Source organism: Phalacrocorax carbo, chromosome 2 (assembly GCF_963921805.1).
Source record: "Phalacrocorax carbo chromosome 2, bPhaCar2.1, whole genome shotgun sequence".
Lineage (NCBI taxonomy): Eukaryota > Metazoa > Chordata > Aves > Suliformes > Phalacrocoracidae > Phalacrocorax > Phalacrocorax carbo.
The window spans coordinates 157435545-157461793 of record NC_087514.1 but is presented as its reverse complement, the minus strand read 5'-3'; the positions used below and the strand labels follow the sequence as shown (position 1 = coordinate 157461793).

The following is a 26249-nucleotide window of genomic DNA, read 5'->3' as shown; positions in this document are numbered from 1 at the left end:
GTAAGAAAATGGAACTGTTTTCTTGTATTTTCATCAAAGTACTGAACAGGTTCCAAACAGTTTCAGATGTATTACAAATCAGGCCTGTGGCATTTTCCTCCTGTACATTCATATTTCATTAGGTGCAATGACTATCTTTTCTCCAATTAAAAATGCCATTCAAATTGCCTGCTGTACTTACTCTTTCACTGTCACAATATAGCCGTATTCTTTCTCCTCAGAAGACTTCACTTCAAGTTGTAAGCCTTGTCCCATATTTTTCTGAGGCTCTTCATTGGGGTTTCCATTCTGCATTAAAGCATTCTTAATCCAGTAGCGGGTCTTGCTCTGGTCTTTGGAGTCAGATTCACTGTTTGCAGCTGTCAGTTCCCTTGAGAAAGTCTCACTCTTTACATTTTCCACACCAGCTTTTATTTCTTCTGAGGAAGAAGAGTCAGTGTTTTCAGATTTCTTGGTTTCCATCTTAGATTCTTCAGGTATAAGGTCTTTAGGTATATTTCCAGGTAATACATTCTCATTCAAGAAGTTAAGTAGTTGTTCAGTGTTCTCCTGCATTAAAAGAATATTATTATTTTTAAAACTAAACACAGGAGTGTTATATTGAACCAAACCTGGGTATAATCTTTCAAACTCTTATTGATATGGTAGTCTATTCATACAAATGTTGCATGGTCATTTTCTTAATTTCTATATGCTGCCAGACCATGTAAGAACATAATGTTTATTCAGTAATAATAAAAGAGCGTTAAATTACGCCACTGTATTTTTCAATAATTTTAATAAGGGCAAAGAAATTCTATAGTTAACAGTTACTTTCTTCTTCAAATATCACAAAATCTAGATATCCTTTTCACTGTCTTGAACAGCTAGAAGAAAATGCTGATAATATTTTCATAGTGTTCATTTTCACGTGTCTGTGTGTTTAAGTATTGATGAGAATAAAACTTTGTTATCAAATAAGTTAATGAAAAGGAGAAATAATAGAAATATCCATCAATACGCCTAAACGTTGGGACTGGGAACATGCATGTATCTTGGGTCTCAGAATTCATAATACAGGAGAGGGAACAGATATTATGTGACAAGTTATATATCATTTATTCATCTCTAGAAATTGTGACAAACTATTTGTGAGTGATCCACTAAGGTAAACATATGATCACAGAAAAAAGTCTATCTAATAAATCAAAACAATAAGTGAATGAGCAAAAGTCAAAACACATTCCTGGAACAACTCATTAGCTGGTTTCATTATGTAAGTTTATTGCAGCCAACCATTTGGGAGGAAATGATGGCTAATGGGCACTTTGTGCTCTGTGTCACAATATATTTTTTTCTATTACATCCCCTATTCAAACTATCACTAAGACATCTATACATGGGATCCTCTGTAAGTCTATTGTGAATGTAGTGCTTCATTCCTTGAAGAATTTCATGTGGGTGGTTAAATCTCCTGCCACATTGTCCACCTATGTGTTTTCCTTGCTTGGTAGAAGGGCAGCTACTAAAGAGATTTTACTGCGAACACAAGAGGGTTTGCCCATTTATGAGTCCTGCAGTGTTAGCTTTTGATAGAGTATATAGTAGGAGAAGTTTCACAGCAGTTTTTAAAACTATTTCTTTGAGATTTTTCTCCTCCATGCAATCTAGAAAAAGAAAGATTAATATACCTCAAAAATGGCTGAATACTGGATATAAGTCTATAGGATATGATTCAAAGATCATGAGGAATATTGTAAAAGTAATCTAGATTAAAACCCCAAATTTGATGTTACCACCTAGGGTATGAGACGTAATGCCTAGAGTTTTCTCTAAAATCTCTCCAAATTTAATTTTGAAATGTCTCTGATATTCAACAATTTGGAAGAATTAATGGTAAAGTGAAAAAGTAAAGAATGACAGATCCCATGAAAGGAGAGGGAATTTTGAACTGTCCCACAAACACATGCCCTCAGAGAGAATATATTTACTCATCTGCTTCTGAAAACCAGAGAGGTTACCTGAGCAAGGATGCTTACATTCCCCAGAACTAAGAGCCTAAGGACAGACAAAAGAAGGGTGTTTGCAAGAACACCTCAGTACTCAAAATGTACTAACCTGAGGAAAAGCCTGAATTTTTCTGAACTTTGGGATCTATTATGAATTCTATTTATGAATGAAAGGCAAAACAGAACTTGATTTTGGTTTTTTGAACTGCAAAACTGATTTTGGTTAAGGTTTAAACGAATGTTCATTTAATATTTCAAAGCATCAACAACAACATGCCTATTCTGTGATATTGAACTATATCCACACAAGACACAAAACAAGTCTTATGTTCCTGAAGTGTGTTTTTGACCTCCACTGCATATAAACCTGATATGTTGAGACAGAATACTTTTTTTGTTAAAATACCGGTACTCTACCTTTTTATCAGTTCTTGCACTGGCTTCATGTACTCTATTGTCTGTAGGATATGAAAAGCACAAATACATAGTTATGGAGAGAAAACATCATATATGAAACAAACACCATTTATAAGCTGCTTCGTAGTGGTCGCCTTTTCATGCAATTTAAACATTAAGACATCAAAGCTGAAAGGGCAAAGAGCACTGTATAATTCAGTATTTTTATTCTACCCCACTTCGTTAGCAAATTAATGCAAGATCAATAGACAGAATACTTCAAGAGCCAATGTAATAGTGTTATTTGGCTAATTAAGTGTCCAACCTTCAATCGCTCTAGCTAGCTGAATGCAAATTTACATTAAAGAAAAAGGAAACATATATATCCCTCATACATATTTTGGTGGAAGAAGATTACTTATTTCAATAGATATCATCTACCAAAAACATGTTACAGTTTAACTACAGTGATGATATGCAGTTACATCATTAACCTCAGTCAAATATTGCTGGCTTTTTGGTTTATAAACTGAGTCTTATTCATGTCTCCCAGCATGATTCAGGACAAACCCTCAAGTCTGCTCACTTTAATCTACAAAAAGAACTCACAATTAAAATAACCAGAATATCCCTAACTAGTAAGGATTTCAATATACCACCATGAAAAAAGACAGTAAGTTATAATCAGTTTATCACTTATAGCACATGCTTAAGTGTCTAGCACATGTCCTAGATATCATAACATTCCTAAAACAGAGAATGGGTAAGTGGTAACTTATGTCCCACTGTGCTATCAACTCATCAATGGCAATTACTGTAGCTCCTGAACCTGCATCACCAGGAAAATATGTGTCCAGATAGAAGCAAATAACAATAACAACTCTCTTATTTCCCTAAGCAGGAAAGAGAACAAGTAGTTTTCTACCTGTACCTGTCTAAGACTTCCTTCTGCAAGTAATTGTGGTACATTGAAGAAAAATTATCTGTAAAACACAGTTTTTCCCACCACATATTTCAAAATACATTCTTGGAATATAATAATTTTTCATTATAATTTTACTTAAACATCTCATTTGCAAGAAAGGGAAATTAGAACACACAGCATAAAGCAATTTGCATTTCCATATAATTGGGTGTGTAGGTTTATCTTGTTTGTGATGCTTGAAGACCAAGGGTTCACAAAAAGATGCATTTTCAATAAATAATCTGCTGTAAAAAGAAAACAACAAAGTTAAAACTGTGCAGCCTTCAGGGAAAAATAAAGAAACTTTCCCTCCTGTCTCCTTTAAAATGGATTTTTAAAAGTCTAGAACAATTGTGAAACAATAAAGGAAAATTACGGTAGCTACGTTTTGCTGTACTTAACTCTTAGAATTGATACCTGGTATGTTAACACTGTTTTCCATTAATCCAGTCTGAATCTCTGCCCTTCCTTGAGCACCTCCTTTTTTCATTTGTGCTTCTGTTTTGTCTTCTCTAGTTTTTCCAGCACCCTCCTCCGTTTCTTCCTGAATGCCAACAGTTTGAATTGCATTGGCGATAGTATCAGCGATCTCATTCAGTTCTGTTGAGCTGAGATTCTCCACATTCACCTGGTGTTTCTCTAGGTCTTTCAATACATCTTTAATAAGTGTCTCTGGATCACAAAACAACATAAGCACAAGATTTAGCTGCATACATGAAGCATATATGATTATATCAGTAAATATCTTTCATGTTTCCTAAAAGATAGCTTTTCCTTCATGGAGAGCATCTGTTTTCCAAAAGAGTGCAAACACATTCATGCTGACATCATTACAGAAAACACAATATTATAAATTGATGTTAGAGTTCATGACAAGGTGAATCCGTGCCAGGCATTGGGTATGTATGCCACTACAAGCCAGCAAGTTGTCATAGAGAGAGGGGCATAAAATGGTCACTTTTTCTTTTCAAGAGCAGTGTTGTTTCCTAGTCTAAACCAACTCAAAATACTGAGGACAAGTGTTAAGGTAGCTTAAATTTTTTTAGCTGCACTAAGATACTGCAAACAACACTACTGTATTTTAGAGATCAGGTTTCTTTGGTGATTTGCTTTTTGCAAGACAAATAGCTATATAGAGTTCTGGGGGGGAAAAAGTCAGATATTTTGCCTTTCAATCAAAAAACTCCCCTTCCATTAGAAGTGGATATGGATATAAGTCCATTACATACATGGATATGTAATGGATAAATCTTCTAAATTTTATTGATTTCTCTTGGAAAATATATATTTTGTCAAAAGTGAACTTTGCTGTTTTGGTTTGTCAGCTATGAATGTTTTACCAATCATATTGAGAAAAGAAATGTTAAGATGACATTCAAGGCCAGGAAAATGCAAATGGACTTATATTTAGGGGGAAAAAGAGAAAAAAAAACCTTGATGTGAAAAAAGTTTTGAAGATTAAGAAATTCAAGGACAATGGATATTAAAGGTGAGATAGAAGATGTGGCATAACAGCTCTGCAGGGAAGGTACTTTTCTGACTGCATATATCCTTCAGTACCATTCTGTACGACTCTGCAAAACTCAGCCTAATGTCCCTTGGAGGATGAGACACTAAACGTAGGGCTTACTGTTGTACACCAAAATCATTTTGAATCTTGACTCAGTTCTCCTTATTCATGCTGATCAGGAATTTAGCATACATTTGCATAGGCATGCAAGCAAGAAAACTCTTTCACATAGGTAGCATTGTGTAAGAAGAGCATGATATGGTCTGCTTTTAAATCTTTGTTAAACATATGAATTTATATATAAACAGTTTGGAGGCAACATCCAGCCTTTTTTCTTATAGTAACATTCTCCCTGTTGAGCCCTGTGGTTGGACATGTTCAGCATCATCTGTAAACAAGACTTTGGGACCAAGCTGTCAGCTTTCAGGCTTACATAAAGGTGAATCAAAAAGTAGGTGTGCAACAGGGAAAATGGTACTAGAAAAAGGGCTAAAGTGAAGGTTTTGCTTCTTACAGCAAAGGAGGAAGAAGTAGTTAGAGTCTAGGGGAAAAAAAAAGTAGTTAGAGACTATTTTGCTCCAGGGAAGAGGCAGCAGAACACCTGATTTTGCAGGGAGACGAGAATCAAGGATTATTTATCATTGGGAAGAGGCCAAGACCTTGAACACATCTGTCATTTTTTGGACCGCACACTGTTAGCTGAAGAGGTTAGAGCCTGCAGCTGACCATCAGCTTCTCAATGCATCTCAAGGCAGAGGTTAATTTCCTCCGACCTGCCCCGTAATTCACCAGCTATACTAATGCCATTTCCCCATAACTTTATATTAGTCAATATAAACCAAGATAATCTAAGCAGTTCACATTGTAGGTTTAGTGTGAATCAAAGGGGTTTTTGACACATGGGGAAGATGGTTCTTTGATGTACCTTCTTTCCCAGGTTAAAAGGATACATCTTTCCAACAACCCATCCTGCTGATATTACAAAATTTTACTGATTTCATTATAAAATTCAGCTGAGGTTGTATGCTATGATCTTTTGAAATTTACTTACAAAAGCATCATTTTAAACACACTTATGGGAGACTATCAACAAAAAAAGATAGGTTAAAGCCATCATGCTGCTTCAGACTGTGGCAGCCAACAAAGACTATGGTGCCATGCTGACGTAGCAGAATGCTTTGTACAGAAAAGCAAGTGTTCAGTACCGAGAGCCAAAGGCTTACTCTTACGACCTATGCCCAACTCTCTGGGCCAAGATGTTTGGAGGCAGCAAAATCTGAACTAAAGTTTGATGGAAGCCAAGTAACACTTCAAGAAAATGCAGAATACTTTCCACATTTCATGTATTGCACCCATCCCCTGTTATGAATTCAATAATATACTAAAAACATAATGACCAAATGCTTTTGTTTAGGAAGGTAATCTACAGGAGCAAATTGTTCCAAACTGCAACAAAAGTTTTCACTAGGCTTGATAAAACTGAGTTCAGGAAACTTTTTCAAGAAGCACAACAGCTACCTGAAAGATAGTCCTTAGGAGAAGATGTTACACATAGCAGCAATGCAGGAAATTAAACTGTAGGAAATACCAGCACTGCCAGATTACTGCAGAAGCCTTGTGTTTGCTTATGTATCATTTCTGTTCTTATGTTTTATAGAACTATCAGACAATAACCTGACAGAAAAACCTAAATTATTGAAGCAGAGCTAATAAAGTCAGCAAAGCAAAGACAGAATATATGTCAGTTCCAAATCAGAACTAAAACTTTTCACCTACATGCATAAAGACACATTGCAAGACACATCACATTAGGAAAAAGTTTTCTTGCAAGACCATTTCATTACCTGACATCAGTACACCTACAAAAGAATGAAAACTGTGGTGACTTCAGTGACTCTCTTTTTCAAGAGTTTTTGCCATTTATCCATTGATATGAATAACCCATGACGTGCAGCAGCTAACAATCTATGAATGAGATTTTGAAGGGGTTTGCAATTATGTGGAATAATATTCACAAATATTCATAATAATTTTTAGTGCAGACCAAGAATCCACCACTGTATTTCTAACCCCCTTGTAATGTGGAACAGTCTTAGAAAACATCTATACCGAGAACAAAGTGTTTCTAAGTCACAAACACATCATTCATTAACATCCAATTCTAGGCATAAGAAAAGAGAATATGCCCAGCCAGCTGATTAGAGCCTTGAACATGAGTTTCTCACAATCCAGATAATTTTCCTACACTATTAAATGATACTGATTGCTTTAGGATCACTCACTTTCCTAAAATATTTTTGAAGCATTTTTTCTATGTTCAACTTCAGAACCGAAACCACATTTCTTTTCCCTTGACTTAGAACCCCTGTTTTCTAGCCATAACACATTGAGAAGAATGCCATTCAGTTACTGTGATTTTCAAGCTATTAGGAAGCATCTTACCAAGAAACTGGATTTATGAAAAAAATTCAGAAACACTTACCTACCTAGTAGCTCTATTTTTTCAAAATTTAGACTCTCAGATTCTCAAGCGTATTCAGTATTAACGTTACTTGGAGTCCTGAATTTTTACCTCTTTTCTTAATATGGTACTAAGGTTCTTAAAATACTTTAAAAGAGTGGTTAGTAGTACTATGAAGTTTTTAGCAAAATGCATAGGGATGTGTTTGAAGCAAATTCCAAATGAAACAGCTTAAAACCAATTGCATCATTGAGTAAAAGTGGTACAACGTTCATCCATTTATGAATCATTGAAATTGATTCAAGTCAAAAGTAGATCAAAATTCTGATTTGAAAAATCAGCAACCTGAGGTTTCCAAGCTGAAATCAAGTTTTGAGCCTCAGAAAAATAACTTGCATCTGTGTTTGCCTGTTAAATTTTATTTAAGCTAGTCACTGGCCATTACATCAATATTTGAAGACAAATCTTAAAACAGAATTATATTTCAGGACGTATATAATTAAAAGTGTTATATTAATGTAGCACTACTAGCTTTTTGTCCACTTCCACAGGTTCATAGTCAATAAATAACAAAGCAGTCTAAATCTCAAACAAAATGGAAATGGGAGAAGGGGGTGGGGAATCACATGAGAAAATGAGTGGTCACAGGCCCTATGCCAGATAACACTAACAGGCTCACTGCAGGTCCTCCTAGTTCATTAAATAAACCCTGCTCCTCTGATGCTGCTGCTCCTGCCCTGATGAATGCTGCCTGGACACAGTTCATCTAACAAACTCCTAAATACAGACTTGTGTCAACGTGAGTAAAACTTAGCCATTAAATGCTACCTCTACTGGACAACTACCAGTGTGATTGCAAATGTCAAGGACCAAAGGCAATAATCAAAGCTAGCAAGTATGAGGAGCATCATGGGTTCAGTATAGTAGCAGGAACAGTCTTTGAAATGTCTATAACAGCCTGGTGAAATGCAGGTCTACATAAAGAGTCTTGCTACCTTCTTGAGGTTACTGATACATGTTACTACATGTCAATGCTAAATACGGATGTTTCCATTTCTTATTATGGCACTTGTCCATGTTAGTATATCATTTGTGTATTATTGAATAAGGCTGATACACAAATATCAGTGCATCTATTTACAAACACCTTTGGCTAATTTAAAGACATTATTATGAATTTATTAAAATAAGAAAATATTGTGGAGAAAGACCAAAAAGCAGATGGATACTGCAATGGCACATCACTTAGGCAGCACATGTACTCAAACATGCATGTGCCTGTACACAGCCTTTACACTCTCCTGCTGACCCCCTCCTAAACAGAATCAGCAACGCTTAGCCATGTTTCTCAGGGCTTGTACTACAAACCAGATTTCTCCCTTAGCTCCAGCTTCCAAACTGAAGAAGGCAAACTGCCTTTCATAATTGCCTTGGAACCGTGATGACAGTAAAGGCACATATATCTTAGATAATATAATTTTTAATATCAGCTTCACCAGTAGAATTCCCCTAGTAGGTGACAGTAGCAGCCAAGCAAGGGAAAACTGCTTTTTATTGTACAGCATGTAAATGATGCTGCGTACTCCATTGACGCAACTGCCAAAGCCACCTTGCCTGGCGACAGAATGGTATGGCAGCAGTAACTTTGCTAGTAGTCCCACAGGCGCATCTGTCATCTTCTACCTCATCACCCTACTGACCACATATTAGCTATCCTCAACAGCTGAGCACCATATGGGTTGGTCACCACAGCTTTGCAATACAGAGGGCATACAAAAATATCTTTCCTCTATAAACATGGAATTCTGTTATTATTTGAAAAAAAAATCTGAATTACTAATTTTGCGACCTTTCCAAAGCAATGGAGAGATGTGTTCTGTAATACTTAATACACCAAAAGTGAGTAGACTAGAACAAGTCACTTAAAACTGAGCCAAATTCTAAATAAGGCTGGTGCAGAAGACAGATTAACGATTCTGCTATTGCACAGTGACTACAAAGGCAGTACCCACGCACATCATGCTACTCCTAGAGGTAATAGGTTCCAAATCTGATAGAAAAATAGCTCCACGTGTCCTTCTCTGGTATTTCTCCCTCAGGGTGCCTTGTTAGCTAATTTACCTGCCACTGTTTTGCAGCAATTCTCAGTGCTAATCTGCTCAGTACCTTCTGGACTGTTATCCCAGTCAAGTTCCTTTGCCTAATCCTGTATCAGATGCAGCAGAGAACTGAGCTCATGTGACTGCACCCCATGCTTCCCAGTTTTTGAACTGTTCTGTGGTTTAGGGACTGCAAGAGAGAAACAACCCACAAGAGGACAAAAATCCTGAAGCACCAGAGAGATTGGAGAAAGGTTAAAAGCAGAAAGAGGTGGCACAGTCAGCCTGGCAAATCGGATTCCAAACCATCATCACTCCAATGGAGAGCTCTTTAAACAACGAATACACTGGGTCTGTCCTCACCACTTCCTTATGAGACTACTAGAGTGGCTCAGGAATACAAAGGAAACCTTATTATTTCCTACTCAACGATTCATAATTTTATATCCATGCAACATTTAAAAGCTAATGCAATGGAAGAAGTTCCTACAGGGCACATTACGTATGTGAAGTCAAAGCAGTACAACGCAATGAATTGCAAAACATGTTATTCCCTCTAAGTGTTAAGCATTTTTTTTCCCCGTTGGCTCCTACCAGGAAAGGTGAAGTGGAACAGCTGGAGGATAATGAAACCAGCATGTGCCTAGTTTGTTTTGAGTCTAGCAACAAAATTGTCTAACCTGTGCAAGAGACTTACAGTGCCACCTGGATTTGATTTTACATTATAGTTTGTTCCTTGAAACCTATTATCTCTGGGCACCATACCAAGAATGCTTTCACTTCTGAGCATCCTTTAGATTGCAAACGTTATATTTCCTATGCTGCAGCTTTGACATTTCTGTGTGTTCTGTTTAAAAAAACCAACCAAACAAACAACAAAACCCCAAACCAACCAAAAAAAAATTTAGACTTTACGGATTATAATAACTACAGAAGGATTCACCAAAACCCATTGGGATAGTGGTGACCACAGTGTAGCAGATGTAACTGCTTGGGAGTGGCTGAGGATCAACTGTTTCATTTTTCAGGCATTCTGAACCACTGGAATAAGATCAATAGTTAGGTTAGTTTAGAGAAACAACAAAGTGAATCAGAATTATTTTCTAAACTCTACCTGATCCCCAGCCATGACGTGAAGACCCATCTTGTCTTACAAAGCAGCGCTTAAAATGTACCACAGTATCCTGTGAGATGTTACACTCCATCTTCATTTAAATATTTGTCAAACTATCATATAGAAAAGAAATCAGGATCTGGTCACAGCTAAGCAGCATTAGCCAAAAAAGATGAAAATCCAGCAAATGAGTTGTTTGTTATAGAATGTCCAGACAAAAGCAGCTGTAACCAACCCCACCTTCTTGTATTACTCTGTGTCCACCTATCCAGATAACTGACAGACTCCTCCCCTCTCTGTGTTCTGCGCCAGAATTTATGTCTGTGTTAATATCTGTGTCTAACTTTGAATTTTACCCATGGCTTTTGAATTTCTAATTGAATACAGTGAAATGGAAAAAAAACCAGGCATCACTATATTACCTATATATAGTATGGGATGCAAGCATAAAACCAGATTTGATAGGAAAGATACACCCATAATTATGTGCTGTTTGTGAAATGCTTTGAAAATGTAACAAGTTACATAAATGCTACGTCTTACAGAGTGCCATACATTTCTGCATTCATATGGAAGGTGGGTTGAAGAATGTGGGAAGATGTTTGCAGGGAAAGAGTACTTAGAATGGTGAATGTTATTACTGTGAGTATTATGGTAGGTATAAATATGCCAATAGTAGGAGATATATCAGAATGTCTGAATTTTTTTCTTTTTTTCTTTTTTTTTCTCAAAAATGCTCAGTGAACATGAGGGAAACTTCAGATAAGTTAAAATAAGTAAATATCAACTTTACCATCCACTACACTCAGAGGGTCCTTTGGATCATCCTGGGACACAGATTTGTGATTCAGCATTTCAGGGGTTGGCCCCAGCACTCCAGACGGAGGTCTTGGCTGGAACAGCTTCTTCATTTTAAAATCTTCTGCTCTTCCTTCGGCAAAAGTTCCATCAAAAGGACCGACTTGTGAAGAGTACAATCTATCAGCATAAATGTGAGACCCTTTAGTCCTGCTGTGAGAGCTTTTGTCATTGCTTTGTGCTGACAAGTTCTGAGTGATGTGCGTATGCAGTGCAGCCATCAGAGGTTTTTGGTCAAGCCCCATTTCAGACTCTGGCGTGAACTTGTCTGGCTGAGGCTGGCTGAAGGTCTTCCCATGGAGATTTTCCGCATGCTGTTGTTGGGACGTTGATGCATGGGCCGAAGGAGGTGCTCTTTCTTTGGGTTTTTGCATCATGTAGTACCTGATAGGATCATTATAGATGTAGCTCTAGGGAGAGTAGAAGGTGGAAAAAAGGACTGGGTAATTATTGCATTGTAATTTTTGCTATGCAGGAATCACAGGCATAACCCTTGGTGTTTTACCAATCAGGCAAAAATAATTAGAATCTGTAACACATAGGTAGACCGCAAACCTCAAACTAGTAAGTTTGCTTTAAAGACGCAGTATCACTTTAGTACAAATTTTGTGAAACAGTTTGTTAGATTATTAAAAAGAAAGAGAAAGAAATTAGAGAGAGAATGTTAAAATGCAAACCTTACATTAACTATGTATTGCACTACTTTTATTCAGTTGGATAAAGAAAATTTAGTAAAGCCACTTTCTCTGTTTTTTTTTACTAGACTTCTAAGAATGGTTTGGTTTTTTTTTTTTTTCAGGTAACTTACCAAAACCTGGAAAGTCAAAATAAAAATGCCATTTTTTAAAGAACACTGAGGAAACTAAACTATTTATACATATATAATATTTTTTAAGTTTAAAAAAATCAAATATTTCATTAATCTTTGATTTTTTTCACTAAATTACAACTCTAATCAATAAGTTCTTTGACAGTATAAAGAAATGCACAAACAGCCAATAAATTGGTCTTGAATTCCTTGATTATTTTTAAGTAAAACAACTCAGCAAAGTAAACAAGAATGCATAAAATGTTTAAATCATGCTAAACCCACATTTTAATTGAAAAAACTGCTGGGAAAGAAAAAGTGGAAAAATTGTGCCAGGCTTTTCTATTTTTAGTTTCAGATTTTCAAGGATGCATCAATTGGGAATCTCGCATTGCAAGGCAACATCAGTTTTCATTTATTTTTTTTTTTTGTAATTATGAAACTTAGTTTTGAGGAAAAATTCTAAATTCCCCTTAAGTACTTTAAACCTCTATCCAGCACATAAAATATAAACTCATTAATTAGTATTACATTTACTGCATTTTAATTTACATTTATTATAATTTAATCCTAGAGACATTTTTTGTTATGATCACAACCTGAAAGCAGCATTTTTTGTTTTTTAACAAACCAGTTCCACCCTCTCAAATAATTTCAAAAAGCCCTTTTCCTTCTCTCCCTTCTAAATACAAATAGAAAATACAAATACAAAATACAAACTGGAAAGATTTACTTATAATAAGAATTATTCCAGTTAGATTTTTTGTTTATAATTCCTTCAGGACACTTTGCTGAAATTGCATCACATACTGTATGTGTGTTGAGGAATGGGTCTTGCTTCTCACCTATGGTTTCTTGGTTAAACTGTTGTACAAACTACATTACAACATGGGAAATTTATTTCAGCTCTCACTGCTATGAATTATAGTGGATCACTACTGTCCTTCTTCACTGATAGCAGAATGGTTTAGGACACAAGGAGCTGCAAAATACATCCAGAGTGCAGAGACTATACACTCCAGAGGAGAGCAATTAGTAGAATTCAGCCAGGAAAAATAATTATTTATCTATTTCCTAATGGACTTTGTAAAGATAAAATAAGTAAGGCTGATAAGCATTTCAGATACAAATAAAAACTTTTAGATTTTATCTAGTTCTTTATTTAAGGACAATAATTTTGCTCTCCATGTGAACAATTTTATTTCCTTTGATACCAGTCAGTTGATTTTATAATATATATTTGTAACCCTTGCTTTCCAAGACGGTTATCCTCCCCCTGAGAAATGACTGAAGAGGTTCATTCCATGATTCCATATAATGATTTGTAGATTTATGGTTTATGCAACTTTATTACAGAAAAAAAGGCATTTTGGCTTCTTTGGCTTGTGATCCACCAACACAAGGCTTTTGACTTCTGCAGGTTGTCTTTAACACAGAAACATGTTTTGTTGATGCCAAGAAATTGGGCTAGATTAAGACAGTGTCAAAGAATACAAAGCTAGAGATCAAGCAGCTTTGCGTATGAAATATTTTAATGTCCCCTGGGAACTGTATCAAACAGCAGCAACGTAGCTCCGGTTCAGTGCACCAGCTGCAGGGTATGCACTGCTCTGATCAACACCAAAATACAAGCTGAACGCTGTTTATGTACTTAATAGCAAATACTAGATGTGAAAAACTACTAGTCGTATGTATTTATCACTCAATTTCAACGGGTCTTTGCATGGGGTAATTAACTCTTAATGATACTCGCTCCCTAGAAGGAACTGCAGAGGATGGCACAAAGCAGTCCCAGGCATACCAAGTAGTTTACAGAGAATTCACATAAATTTCCATCTACCTTTCCCACCCCTGTATTCCCTACCTTGCCACCTTTTGGAGGAACTTCTGGGGACAATGGAAGGAAGAACAGGATGCTGGGAAAGGGGGAAACATGGTGGGAGGAAGAGGACATTCCCCATTCAGCCATGGAAGGACATTAAGTCAGCTCAAGCCAGCTTGCGTAACTATAAAATAATCTGGATCTCTGTCCTATATGCAGCTACCTCTTTTGTCTCTAAAGCTTTACTAGTAAATCAAGTCTTAGGGGGAGCAAAACCGCTACACACTCTCAAACTCCTTGTGAAAAGTTACGGTCAGGAGACGTGGGCTGGCTTTTGATGAGCTTTTAACAAGTCCAAATATCCTTTAACATTAACAGATCTTGCAGACAAGCAGCACATCAAGAAAAAAAAACACAAAAAACAAAAAACCCACAACAAAAACACCAAGCGACTGTAAACAAATTGGATATAAGTAACTGCCAGTCCTGGGCTCAGAGCTGCATCTCTATCAAGAAGGGGCAGCATCTCAGCAGCTTGACAGGTCACACTTCTGGTAGTAAGAGATGAAATATTAAAAGTTCTAATTAAAGTACAGCACCAACAGCTCAGCTGTCTTCACAGTGCAATCAGATACCAGCCCATCTGATGTAGCTTAGTCTGACTTAATTAAAGGGGTCTCAGAGCCGTGTGACATGGCAAACCTCAACTTGGACGACAAAAAGTCCCCTTCCTCAGTGCTCCCACCTCATCTCAAACAAAACGCAGCACCAAAAACATATGTGTCAACTGAAATATGCAAGGTGAAATCCACGTAAAATTGCAGTGTGGATAAATATGAACCTAGACTACGGGTTTGTGCGGTGTGGCACAAGAGAAAAACATATGTTTTGTACAGAAAAAAGAGGAGAAAAATATCTGTTGCAGTGCCAATTTACACCTTAAGTTATCAATAACAATTGCAGAGCATTGTGATTAATCTTATTTGAAGTGTTTTTGCAATCTAACCTCCTGAACATGGACATTGCTAGGTTGACTTAAAAGTTAAATGGCATAATCCATGGTCAGTGGAAAGAAAAATCTGTAAATTCTATAAATTGGAGAAGCTGCTAACATTGTTGAGAAGAAGAGGAAAACAGGGAGTACGAAAATTTAAAAAGAAAATTAATTTCTACATTGATTAAAATGGATTTATAAAAAGTACTGTCAGTAACTGAAAGAAAAAAGAGAAACATTAAATGAAATGTGTGGAACTACGAAAGAATATTCTAGTTACTATATAACTGGCTTATACTGAATAGGGTTAGAATACAAGTCCCCATTACTATCAGGAATAATTGATCTTTCAATAGATAAGATACTGTTCAATAAGATACTGTCGCTGATACAGCATCTTTAAAAAGTACTCTGAATTGCTAAAACCTCAGTTTAAAAAGTATTTCTCCATCTGCACAAGATTTTCCCCTTCTTTACCACCTTTCAAATAAGCTACCTCAATAATTCACACATTATCAAAAAAAAACCAACCCCACACTAACCTTTCTGGAGATGGAATTGTTAGGGCAGTGTCTTGTATGTAGGTATGTAAGTAACTGACATTTTTTGCATGAAAGTTCACAGAAGGGCACATTAAATTACACCCTGCAGATGCACTGTGCAATAGTCTATGGACTACATGTTCCCTTTAAAAAAAAAGAACTAAAAAAGAGGGCAGGATTAGATACATACGACCCAAGGCACAGACAAATGCTGTTCAATTCAGCCACTAAGGAGTAGATTGATTTGAATATTTCGCCCAAGTGCAGAAAGAATGGAATTAAATTTATGACAAAATACTTCCTTTCTTGAGGATGGTAAATCTTGAAGGCATATAGGGCTAACAAAAAATCCCTTAGGAATGAATAAAGAAGAAGTCGTCCGCCCTCAATTTCATTTAGCTTTTTCTGTTTGATGCATTTTCAGATATTAATTCATGTTTGCTACCTCCTAAATTCGTTTGGACCATGATTCCACCTATAAACCTTACTGTGCCTGTCTGAGACGGTGGCGGCATGCTCTCTAAAATTAGAAAAGAAAAACACAACAAACACTGGAACCAGGCCCTCCCTCACCAACGGTGGGATAACATAAAAGTTTCCAAAGGCTACCAAAAATGCACTCACTGTGTGGAGTGAAAGAAGTTTAGCTTTTTCTACTAGAAGCAGTCTAGATACTTCGCAAACGCCACACACTCGCCTCGTGTAAACTCACTAAATGGGAAATAGCATATACTCGTGTGAACCCCTAACTAAACAGGAGCACAAGTGGCACTGCCTGGTTCCTAGATCAGACAGCGGGCTGTGAATTCGTATATCTTGATTTCCCTTTACTTTGACAGAAATCCGGCCAACAATGAAACCTGAGGGCCAAGTGGGTGCCTTGGAGTGGATTACAGGGCAAAAGTCCCTGGGGTGGAGATGAGTAAGCCGTGCAGCTGTGTCCTCAGAGCCTCACAGCTGAAGTAGTCAGACCTATGCTAACAAAGCCTTAATTCTCTCAGTCTGTGAGCTGCTCTTCCCATATAGCGCTGCACTGTCAGGACCATATCTTAGCAGGCTTCCAGCTAGCTTCAAGCTAGCTGAAAGGGGGAACTCCTCTTTACAAGCCTCTGTGGGCTGTAGACCTGACGTTACACACTCTGCAGCAAATTCAGTGTTAGGTTTGTCTGAAAATAATAGGTAAAACCAAGGACAGAATTCCATTTTCTGAGCAATAGTGGAGCAAAAGCCTTTTCTACCAGCTGACAATGACCTTTTCGCTTACTGTAGGTAACGACATTATACTACGCAAGAAATCACTGCATATAAAACAAGAACTTGAAAGACAAATTCAGAATCCAGAAATCGGTAAACAGGCCAAACGAGTGCCTCTGCGGTGATGGGATAGCATCAGGCCACGGTCTTTTGCTGGATTCACAGGCTTAAGGCAACAGGCACCATTAGTCATCTCATCTGACCTACTATTTCACTAATAATTTTCTGTAACTATCTCCTACTTTCTTTCCGAGAATTGCAACGGCTTTGAAACCGTTTAAGAACTACATCAGAGAAATAAGGATGGCAAAGATCGTTAATTAACACCCTGTAGTTTGCAGTGTCAAAAGCTTGATCAAGCAAAAGGGGTCCTCAGAGTCTCCTTTGATCAAAACTAGTGATGACTTTGCTTCCTAATTCTGGTTGTGAAACTGTAGTGTTACAGGATTGTCTGGGGTCTGAGCACATACCATTCAATAATTTATTTTGCTGTAATTTGGTTGACAGAGATTTGTGAGATCAACCCTCCAAAACAAAAGAAAAAAGAGAGAGGATAAATATATTGATTTATTAAATATATAAGTGACTATTTAAGAAATTCACTTTTACGACTCAAATGTTTCCAGCCGCTCTTAGCCCCCTTTGGAATATTCTTAGCTGCATGCCTAGCCTTCAACCTTCTCCAATAGACTCTCCTGCATAAGAGATTTTTATCATTAGTTGCCATTTCTTGTACTGCGGATGAACTGGCTAGCTTTAGACTTCATGACTAACTGCTAGTTGTTCTCTTTGTTTCTGACAAATCTCCATCCTATGGGTTAAAACAAAGTTTCTAAAGTATTTCCTTCGGCGTGGAAGGAGTGCTGGATTGTCTTTCCTCGACATTCATCATTAGCCCACCACAAACAGAAATGTTAGTTTTACATATTTGGGTTACACATGGCTTGTCTCCACACATAAAGGAGCAGAGAAAAATGATCGATGGATGATCCCCAATAAACTGATCAATGCCAAGGGGCTCCTGCCCTGGCTCCTCCCCAGGCCATCACAGCGAGCCATCAGCCATGATGTCCAGGAGTGCCACCCACCAGGTGGGTCAGTGGGAGAAGCTCTCTGGATCACCCTGCAGATTGAAGGGGTTTCTGCCTTCAGGGGTGTGGGACTCCTTACAGGATGCCAAGAAGAGAGTCTTGTCATTGTACAAGGCATATTATGGGATGTTTAGAGAAAGGACCAGAGAGGGAGGCATCAAGGTGGATTGGGAAACAGCTGTGGTAAACAGCAGGAAAAGGGAGTAAAAGGGTCCAGTGGCATGCAAGCAGGCTGGCCAGTATACTTGTCTGACCATGTCTTGTCTCTGATCACCACAGTCTGTCCTGTCTTCTCAATAAACTTCATTTCTAACTTTTTTCTGGATGAGAAGCTCTCTATTCTGTGTGCACATGTGTGTGTATAGAGGTCTGAGTGCCAACAGCCAGAGTCAGACCATGGGCCCCATGGTGCTTACTGGCAGTACCTGCTCCACCTGGCTACGGGCTAGATGTGAGGACATGGAGCTGAAGCAGCTTCAGCTCTGTCAGGCTACTGGGTTCAGCAGCAATCTAACATTAGTAATAGGAACCAAAAAGTGACAGTCAACCCCCAGTGGATGGCAGAAATTGTGTGGCATTGCCATCAGTGCTGTTAGATATATCAGGGTTCATCAGCTTCCCTTGCCTAAGAACAGTTTGCTCATATGTCAATAAGTCTGTTACTTAAGGTTTCAGTGACTGATGTTTAAACACATTTTCTGTAGGCATATGCTGGTATATTGAGCTAACTCATTATCTAAAGATGATTTACATAGAAACATGAAGATCTTCATCTGCCAAAAGTTGAGCACATTAGCACCAATTCAATATATTTATAACTCTAACATATGAGTCTAAAGACTACTTTTACTCCAAGAAATCAAGTGGACAGAGGTCTGCAGGATCCATGTCTATAACATTGCATTGCAACCCCATGGAAAGCAACCAATCATTTCCTGGACAACTGCTAGAAGTAAGGTGAGGGTTTTTTTTTCCTCATTTAAAAAAAAAGAAATGTTGCATTGTCCTGAAACATATACATCAGCATGTTCACACAGAGGTTAGATAAATTTAAATTTTTGTGATCTCCATCCTCTCATTTCATAAGTATGACCTAAAAATAAATATGAAATACACATTCGTACCAGCTCCACCATCTTCTATTTACTGAGCCCAGTGTACTGAAGTACAGTGACTAAATAGTTGCAAGACAAATAGTAAACTTGCAGGAAAAAGGGCAGAAACAAAAACTCCAAACACATGGTATTTGGCAAAAACCAGTTAATTTTTAAGGGGTGGCGAAGGATCTGAAAACAAAGCAAATCGTATTGTCCAGTGAGCCTTTGAGATTTTAAAACTAACAACCTATGTTTCATCTGGAAATTACTAGAAATTAATGAATTGGTCTTTTAAATAAGCCTCCAAGCCTACACAAATAATTTATAGTGTCATTTCTACAGCACTTGCATCTTGCAAATCATTGTCCAAATAATTCACCTTTACAAGATTACAAATTTTTGCAAGCTCTGTGATAAGGGAAATTGATTTTTATATTAAGATGTGGAAATTCTGTCACTACATCATACATAAACTGATATGTTGTAGGTAAAGGCAGGTGTTGGGTCTAAGACTTGAAGTGCAGTGGCACTAGAATCTTGACTTGCCAAATTATTAAGCTCAAAAGTTAAATCACAGATCACATTAGATTGCCAAACTGTGTATTCATGCTGCAAACAACCTGGTTGCAGTTTTACTAGATATTGTAGCCATGATTCTGTTACATCTTCAAAAGTATGGGTACCAGTCCTCCAAGAAAAAAATGGCTATCTAGACCAGATTCATGCAGGCTAGAATTTACCACATCTAATTTTATATATTTAAATTAGAATGGATGGATCACAGCTTGGAAATTCCTTTTTTCTCTCTGCTGACCATAAATGAGTTTAGGCTGACTTGCGCCAATACAAACATCTGTATTCGATCAAATGGATTCTGCTCCAGTGCTTATGGGGCTCTGTTTTTCTATTGGGTTTTGGGGTTTGTTTGTTTTTATGTTTGTTTTTTAAGAGGACTTTAATGTTTCTATTTTTCTGAAATGAACCATGGAGGGGAGAATGATCCAAAAGATTAAATACTTATCTGGGATTTGAGTCTTAGCTTTTAGTTTACACTCTACTAAAAAATTCTTGCAGGGCCTTAGAAAAGCTATCTAATCTGCCTGTGAAATAGGAGTCTTCGTTCTTCCTTACTTTGTAATGGCATTAGGTAAATGAATGCATCAGTGCTTGTGAGATGTTCAGATATTACTCTATTGGTTGTTGCATAGATATGCTGACAGATGGGCAATTTTGTAGCTTCAGGGAGACACTCCTTTATCAATTATTCCTGATATTTCTATGAACATGTTTATGCACAGGGTGAATCACATTTTTCTTACGCATAATCCCACATATATGAAATACTAAATTTTACATTTATAACAGCAGAATTTAAATGTACATATTGCAGAAAGGTTTTTGGCTTTTCAGCAGGCGGCCATCAAATCAATTTCTGATGATCTTCATTCAGTAGTGTATTTTAATCGGTGTTAGATAAATAAGGGTCCCACTTTTTTGAATTAAAGCTCCAGATAAAATAAGCAATGACTGCCTAATTTCTTACTAGTTAATCACAGTAATTATTATTTGCAGATAAGTTCAGAGTACATCTTTGAGCACTTGTGCACACAGATTTTCTAAAATAAATAGTAATCCTTTTTAATAATTATCACACATCCTTATTCTTTCAGAAGATCAATTACAAAGCATCAGACAATTGATTTTCAACCCAGCAAAGCTATGAGTATTCTTCCCTGAATGTGAAAGGGGAAAGTAAGTGGAAGGCTCCCTCTTGTACTGAGGACTAAAATAAAAGCTTTACCAAATGCCTTGCCTGTCCTTCATATCCATCTAGATTCCAGCAAACTGACTCTGCCACAACAGTTTTTATTTGCATCTTCTCCCCTTTCAGCACCATTGTACTGCTGATCTCACAACTAGCCATACCCCTCTGCCGCTAACTGGTCACTTTGTCCCTTTTTCCCTTCATGATTCTGCAAAGACCTTTCACTGTATTAGTGACTTCTTTGATGTAGAGATTCTGTTTTTTTCCAAAGACTTTGCTTTAAAACTTGTAATAATACCTGACACTTGGAGGTTTCTGCAATCACACTATTTATACATAAAGTTTACCTTAAAAATGAATGCAACTAAGTAAAACCCAGAGGAGGAAAAAAAAGGGCAGAAAATGCATTAAACTCCCTGAACACTCTGAGATATTTCATTTTCTCTCCTCCTCCCTACACTACATACTGGGGCCTGAGTGGCACATGAGCCCGAGGAAGACCTTAGCAGCAGGTAGGACCCATATCTGAAGACCTCAGAGGCAAGTCAAGATGAAAGAAGAGCAGTTACACACATCATCTACTCTAAAAACCTAAACCATAAAACAGAGACCCCTGCAGCAAGAAATGCAGCACTAGCAGAAGGGCAGCAGGCAACTTCTTATTCCTGCATCCTGTCCAGAAAGTTTCCCAGAGGAGCCGTTGGGGCATCCACAGTGGAGCTGGGAGATCAGAAGAGCGGGGGAGAGGGAGTCCGTCCATGTGGCGCAGTGGACACGATTGCTGCCTGCTAAAGCCACCGCGTCTGAAGTGAGCTCAGTGCAGTTCTGTGTTACCAAAGCAGTGCTCTTTTGCCTTGTTACCACAAGGCAAGAGAATATGTAAAAAATGATAGCCAATTCAACAAAAAACCAAGCCCTTCCAGGTGAGTTATTTTTATTTTCTTCCTGATTTTGAGACTTTTTAGTACACTTGGATCACATTTCAATCCTTTTCTCTTTCTGTGATGACTAAAAAATTACTCTCAGTCAGATGAAAGCAGTATAATTGTAATCTCCTGTAACTATTCAACTGTAGGCAACTGGACTTTGTGAAAAACTATAATGTAAGATCACTCCTCACTGCCTTACCTAGCTGCTGGTGAAAAGCGACAACAGGAGTATTTGTTTCCATACTGATCATTTTTGTTGCCTCTCTTTTTGCTTTGTTGTAACGGTCGCTGTGGACATAGCTGCTTTTTTTTCTTTTTCCACCTCCTTTATTTAAAGATTTCCTCAAGGCTTCCCACATGCCCTGCTATGCAAACGCTCACACAGAGCTCACCAGCAGGGATGCCATCAGCAGCAAAGCAAGCAAGCTCTCCTTTTACAGCTGACTAGCTTTAGTAATATCAGCTATGTGCTGTCCCTTTGAACCCAAGAAAACTTTGCTTGTCAGTTTCTGTAGGAATGTCGACAGTATAGCATTTTTTTCAGGGCTTTGGTTTGGGTTTTTTTTTTCTATGAGAGGGGTTTGTTCTAAATGGAGGGGAGAAGAGCAGGGGAATTCACATGTGATTTGAAGCATCTGCATTTCTTGGCTCAGTAGATAAGATAAAACAAACTTTCTCATTATGTGTATCTGCCTAGCTATATGTTATTTTCCATACTAAGACCAAGTTTGGTAGAAAGGAATCACAGAGACTGATAATGCAGCATTTTGTGAATGGTAAAACCTTCACTGGGGGGGGGAACCCAACACAAAAATCCACTAGATAATGCTGAAGTAAAAAATGCCACCAAGTGCCCGTTTTCTGAACATCTCTTTTCAGCTGAACTAAGATGAAATGTTCTTTACAGCTGTAATCCTCAGGAAACAGACCCACCAAATCTTCTGATTTACTGCTATTTATCCACAGGCAGAGTAAGTATCAACTGGCGGGATTTCAGCTTGCAGTAGATACTGTCTAAATACTGAGAGAAAAAAAATCTAAGTTAGTGATGAACTTCAAGTGCTTCGAAAATCACTTGGAGAAGCTCTTGGAATAAATGGTGGACATTAGAGGAATTTTGGTCCATCACATGATTTAAATTTAATAGTGTTAATTCTGTCACCGTTGTATCAAGCCTCAAACTGACAGCTGTTTGAACAAAGGCAATAGGAAAAAGGGTTACCTGCTTTAGGTTTTGCCATGTCTTATTTTACAACTTTATGCATAACTGTATGTGTCCTCTCTACTTGGTAATGATGAAGATCTGTAGTTTTATTCTGATACTACATGCGGAAGATGTTAGGAAAACTGAAGACGAACAGTTTGTAAGACTGTTTGATTAAAAATATTTATGTTAAGATACTAAATAACACTTTTGGAGTATAACAAATATTTTAAAGCCTCTTTGTCTTTTTTCTTCCTTTGTTTTATCTCTTGGCCAGAGTCCTCTGATGACAGTTTTGGAACAAATCAGAATCCACTCAAGAAGTCTGCCTAGAAGCACTAAATTTCTGCAAGATTCAGCTATACTTCATAGCAGGTAAGGTATCAAAGCAACCAGAGCAGTGTTACGTCTCATACTCCCCAACAGCAAGAATGAAGTGACAGAGGTAAATGTATACTTGAAAGAAAATTATTTTTAAGAAGGGTAAAGGCCCAAAAGCTTCAATTCTAAGTTTAAGTAGGGTAAAGTACCGCTGTCTTACTCTTATTTTTAATCAGAAAAGTGCAAGAAAGTTAAAAAGATAAGAACTTGCTACAATTATTTGATGTAGGTTCATAATTTATCAATATATGAAATACAAAAATAAGGTACGAAGATTTTGTTGAAGCATGCAACTAAAGTGCATAAGATAGCCATTTTTAATTTCAGGTGGTATGACCATATCAAATGTAGCTCTTGCAGTTACTTTCCTTCCTACCCTTTTCAAATTGTTAAATTTTATATTTTTTCTTCTTCCAGGAGTCGCAAAAATCTTGTTTTCTCTTTTGTTTAAATGTTATCCCATTAATGACCCAATGAATCAAGGTAGAAATAGAGTGACCCTCTTCCTTCTTTTTTAAAGAGTAACAGTTGCATTTGATTTGCAGAGGATAGGGAAATGTCTCCGGGATCATTTAAAATTCATGACTGATTACTAATTTTTAAGATAATCTTCCCTTTTCTTTTTCTTTAGTTTTAAATTATAGGTAATACATCTAACTCGATGTCTGTTGTTTTAAAATGTTCTTTAGTAAATAGAAGTGTACAGTTTGCTCCTATCCGTGCTTCATTTCCAGATTTTCTCCTCTTTATCCCACTCCCCCAGGCTTCAGAGTACCCATCTCCATAGCAACACTCGATAAGGTTGGTGGGTGGTGTTATCACAGCAGGCTTCCCCACAGAAGGTCTTAGCCATATGGATTATTTATGAACTTGCATGACAGCACCAGACCCACTGAAATACTTCTTGAGCAAGTTTTCTTGTCTCTGAAAGCCAGATTCAAAGCAGGGCATACTCACTGCAGCTGGCACCCATGAGTAGAGAGTGGGGGAAACGTACCACGAAGGTGGTCACCCAGCCATCCCCAAAGCTGCCTTGCTGCTGCCTGCAGGCCTCTCTTACCCCAGATGAACGCCTAATGACATACACCACAAACCGTAAATTATATATGCCAATCAGTGAAACTGGAAATTCGTGGCTTCTGACAATAAATAACATTTTGGTTATACCATGACTACGTAGGTGATACAACTGATACTGTTGTTGGGAGCTGCTGTTGTGGATACACTGCAGTAATTCTGTGTCTCTGAGTTAGTTCCCGGAAAAAACTAGCAGTCTGGCTTTGACACTATTTTTCTTTACCTGATTTTTTCCTAAAATTTCAGTATATTTTTTAGCTAATGTTATTGCATTTACACCGTATTCATGCAAACAGCACATACCAATTTATTGAAAGGATCACTATAACAGCAGCCTATTTCTTTAAAACAATAGAGTGCTTTGGATAAACGCATTTTTTGAGCAAAAGATATAGGGCTATAAGGGCCTGTCATATGCAACCCCTTCATCCAATCATTTTGATAAATTTATCAAGCTCCATCTTAGAGTAAGACAGATTTTCTCTAGCAAAGAAAAAAATGTTTTAGTTCTCATATAGGCATTTGTGTGCTTTTTAAACACAACCAATACTCAAGATTTAATGGCTGTGATTTGTCTTCCTAGCTATCTGTATATTTATAATGTATACGTATGAACCTTAATTGGTCACAATAGGCTTCCTTTACGATCAATAAGAAGTAGGAAATGTTGAGGCACAATTCATCTGTTCCATTATCAAAACCTGCTCAAAGATTATATTAATTTTACCCTAAGAACTGTAAACACCAGCAAGAATTCAAAGGGTAGTTCAAGCCAGCTTTTTGGAGAGGACACATTCAGATGCTGTAGGAAGGGTTTCATATCATCCAGTGAAGACATTACCACCTTTATCCCAGTCTTCCTCCTTCCTCACACACAATCCATCCCTAATTCAGGTAAAATGCTCCAGATTAGAAGAGCTCTATCGTTTACAATGCTGAAGCTGACTCACTTCATTTGGAGAGAATTTAGTGCAGTTATGATAGTCAATTGGAGGAGGCAGTAAGAAACAATGTCTGGTCTTGAGACAGAAGGGAAAACTGAAATATGAGGAGAATTCAGAGAAGCAAGCCAAAATCACAGAATGTAGGAACCATATTAAAAATACTACCTTGACAGCAGCTTTGTCATTCGTCTGCCTTGGATACAAATTTGTAGCTGCAGACTGGGAGAGAATACCCAGGTATTTAAGATATTGCTGAAGAGACTTGGCCAAGTTCACATTATTTTCCAGATCATAATTTCTTTCATTATCTGCATTCTGTCCCAAAGTCCTGCACAACAAAAGCAAGGAAAAGAAGGTTACCAGCCTGTACAACGTACAAAGTGTCCAACTAAAAAGGCCCTGCAAACCACTGAAGTTAGTTCCATATGTAACAAAAAAGTGACTCAAAAGCTTAGCAACCACGAAAGTATAGAAAATTTAGTTTCAGCAAAAGCAGTCAAAAATCTTGCACTATTAACAATTTATTACATGAATCAAAGTTAATGATCCAACAGTAAATCAAATAAAATGCCTACATCAAGGCAAAGCCATGTTTGGAAGAAAAGAAAATGCTTGTAAAAAGAAAATATGCATGATTAAATTGCACCCCCAAAAATAGGAGATGGTTCTAAGATTTTAAAATATTGCTGGATGATGATGAGATTCAACATCAGTTGGGCCCTGCACCAATTTACAGAATACAGTGAGACTACTGGATGTGCAGAAATAACTGAGCAAGTCAGCCCCAGCAAAAGGCATAAAAACAGAATAATGAGACAGAACAAGTATCTCTTCTGATCTTCTCATGTGCCTGGGATTCACAGAGTAGTGGTGTTTTCTTACTGGCTTAGACAGATCTTGGTAACGTTTGCAAAGAAAAGCTGAAAATGTGATTAAAATCCAGCAGTGTAG

General features: G+C 37.4%; 1 protein-coding gene across 3 annotated transcripts in view; it reads right to left on the bottom strand.

Annotated features, from left to right (window-relative positions):
* The window catches only part of PTPRN2 (protein tyrosine phosphatase receptor type N2), a 675251-nt gene that overhangs the window by 406839 nt on the left and 242163 nt on the right, over positions 1-26249 (bottom strand). For all 3 annotated transcript variants that reach the window (XM_064445017.1, XM_064445019.1, XM_064445018.1), the window contains 5 exons: positions 25464-25626; positions 11326-11800; positions 3766-4020; positions 2406-2446; positions 182-549 (listed from right to left, as the gene is read on the bottom strand). In XM_064445017.1, coding sequence (XP_064301087.1) covers positions 182-549; positions 2406-2446; positions 3766-4020; positions 11326-11800; positions 25464-25626 — 1302 coding nt within the window. The remainder of the gene's footprint in view (positions 1-181; positions 550-2405; positions 2447-3765; positions 4021-11325; positions 11801-25463; positions 25627-26249) is intronic.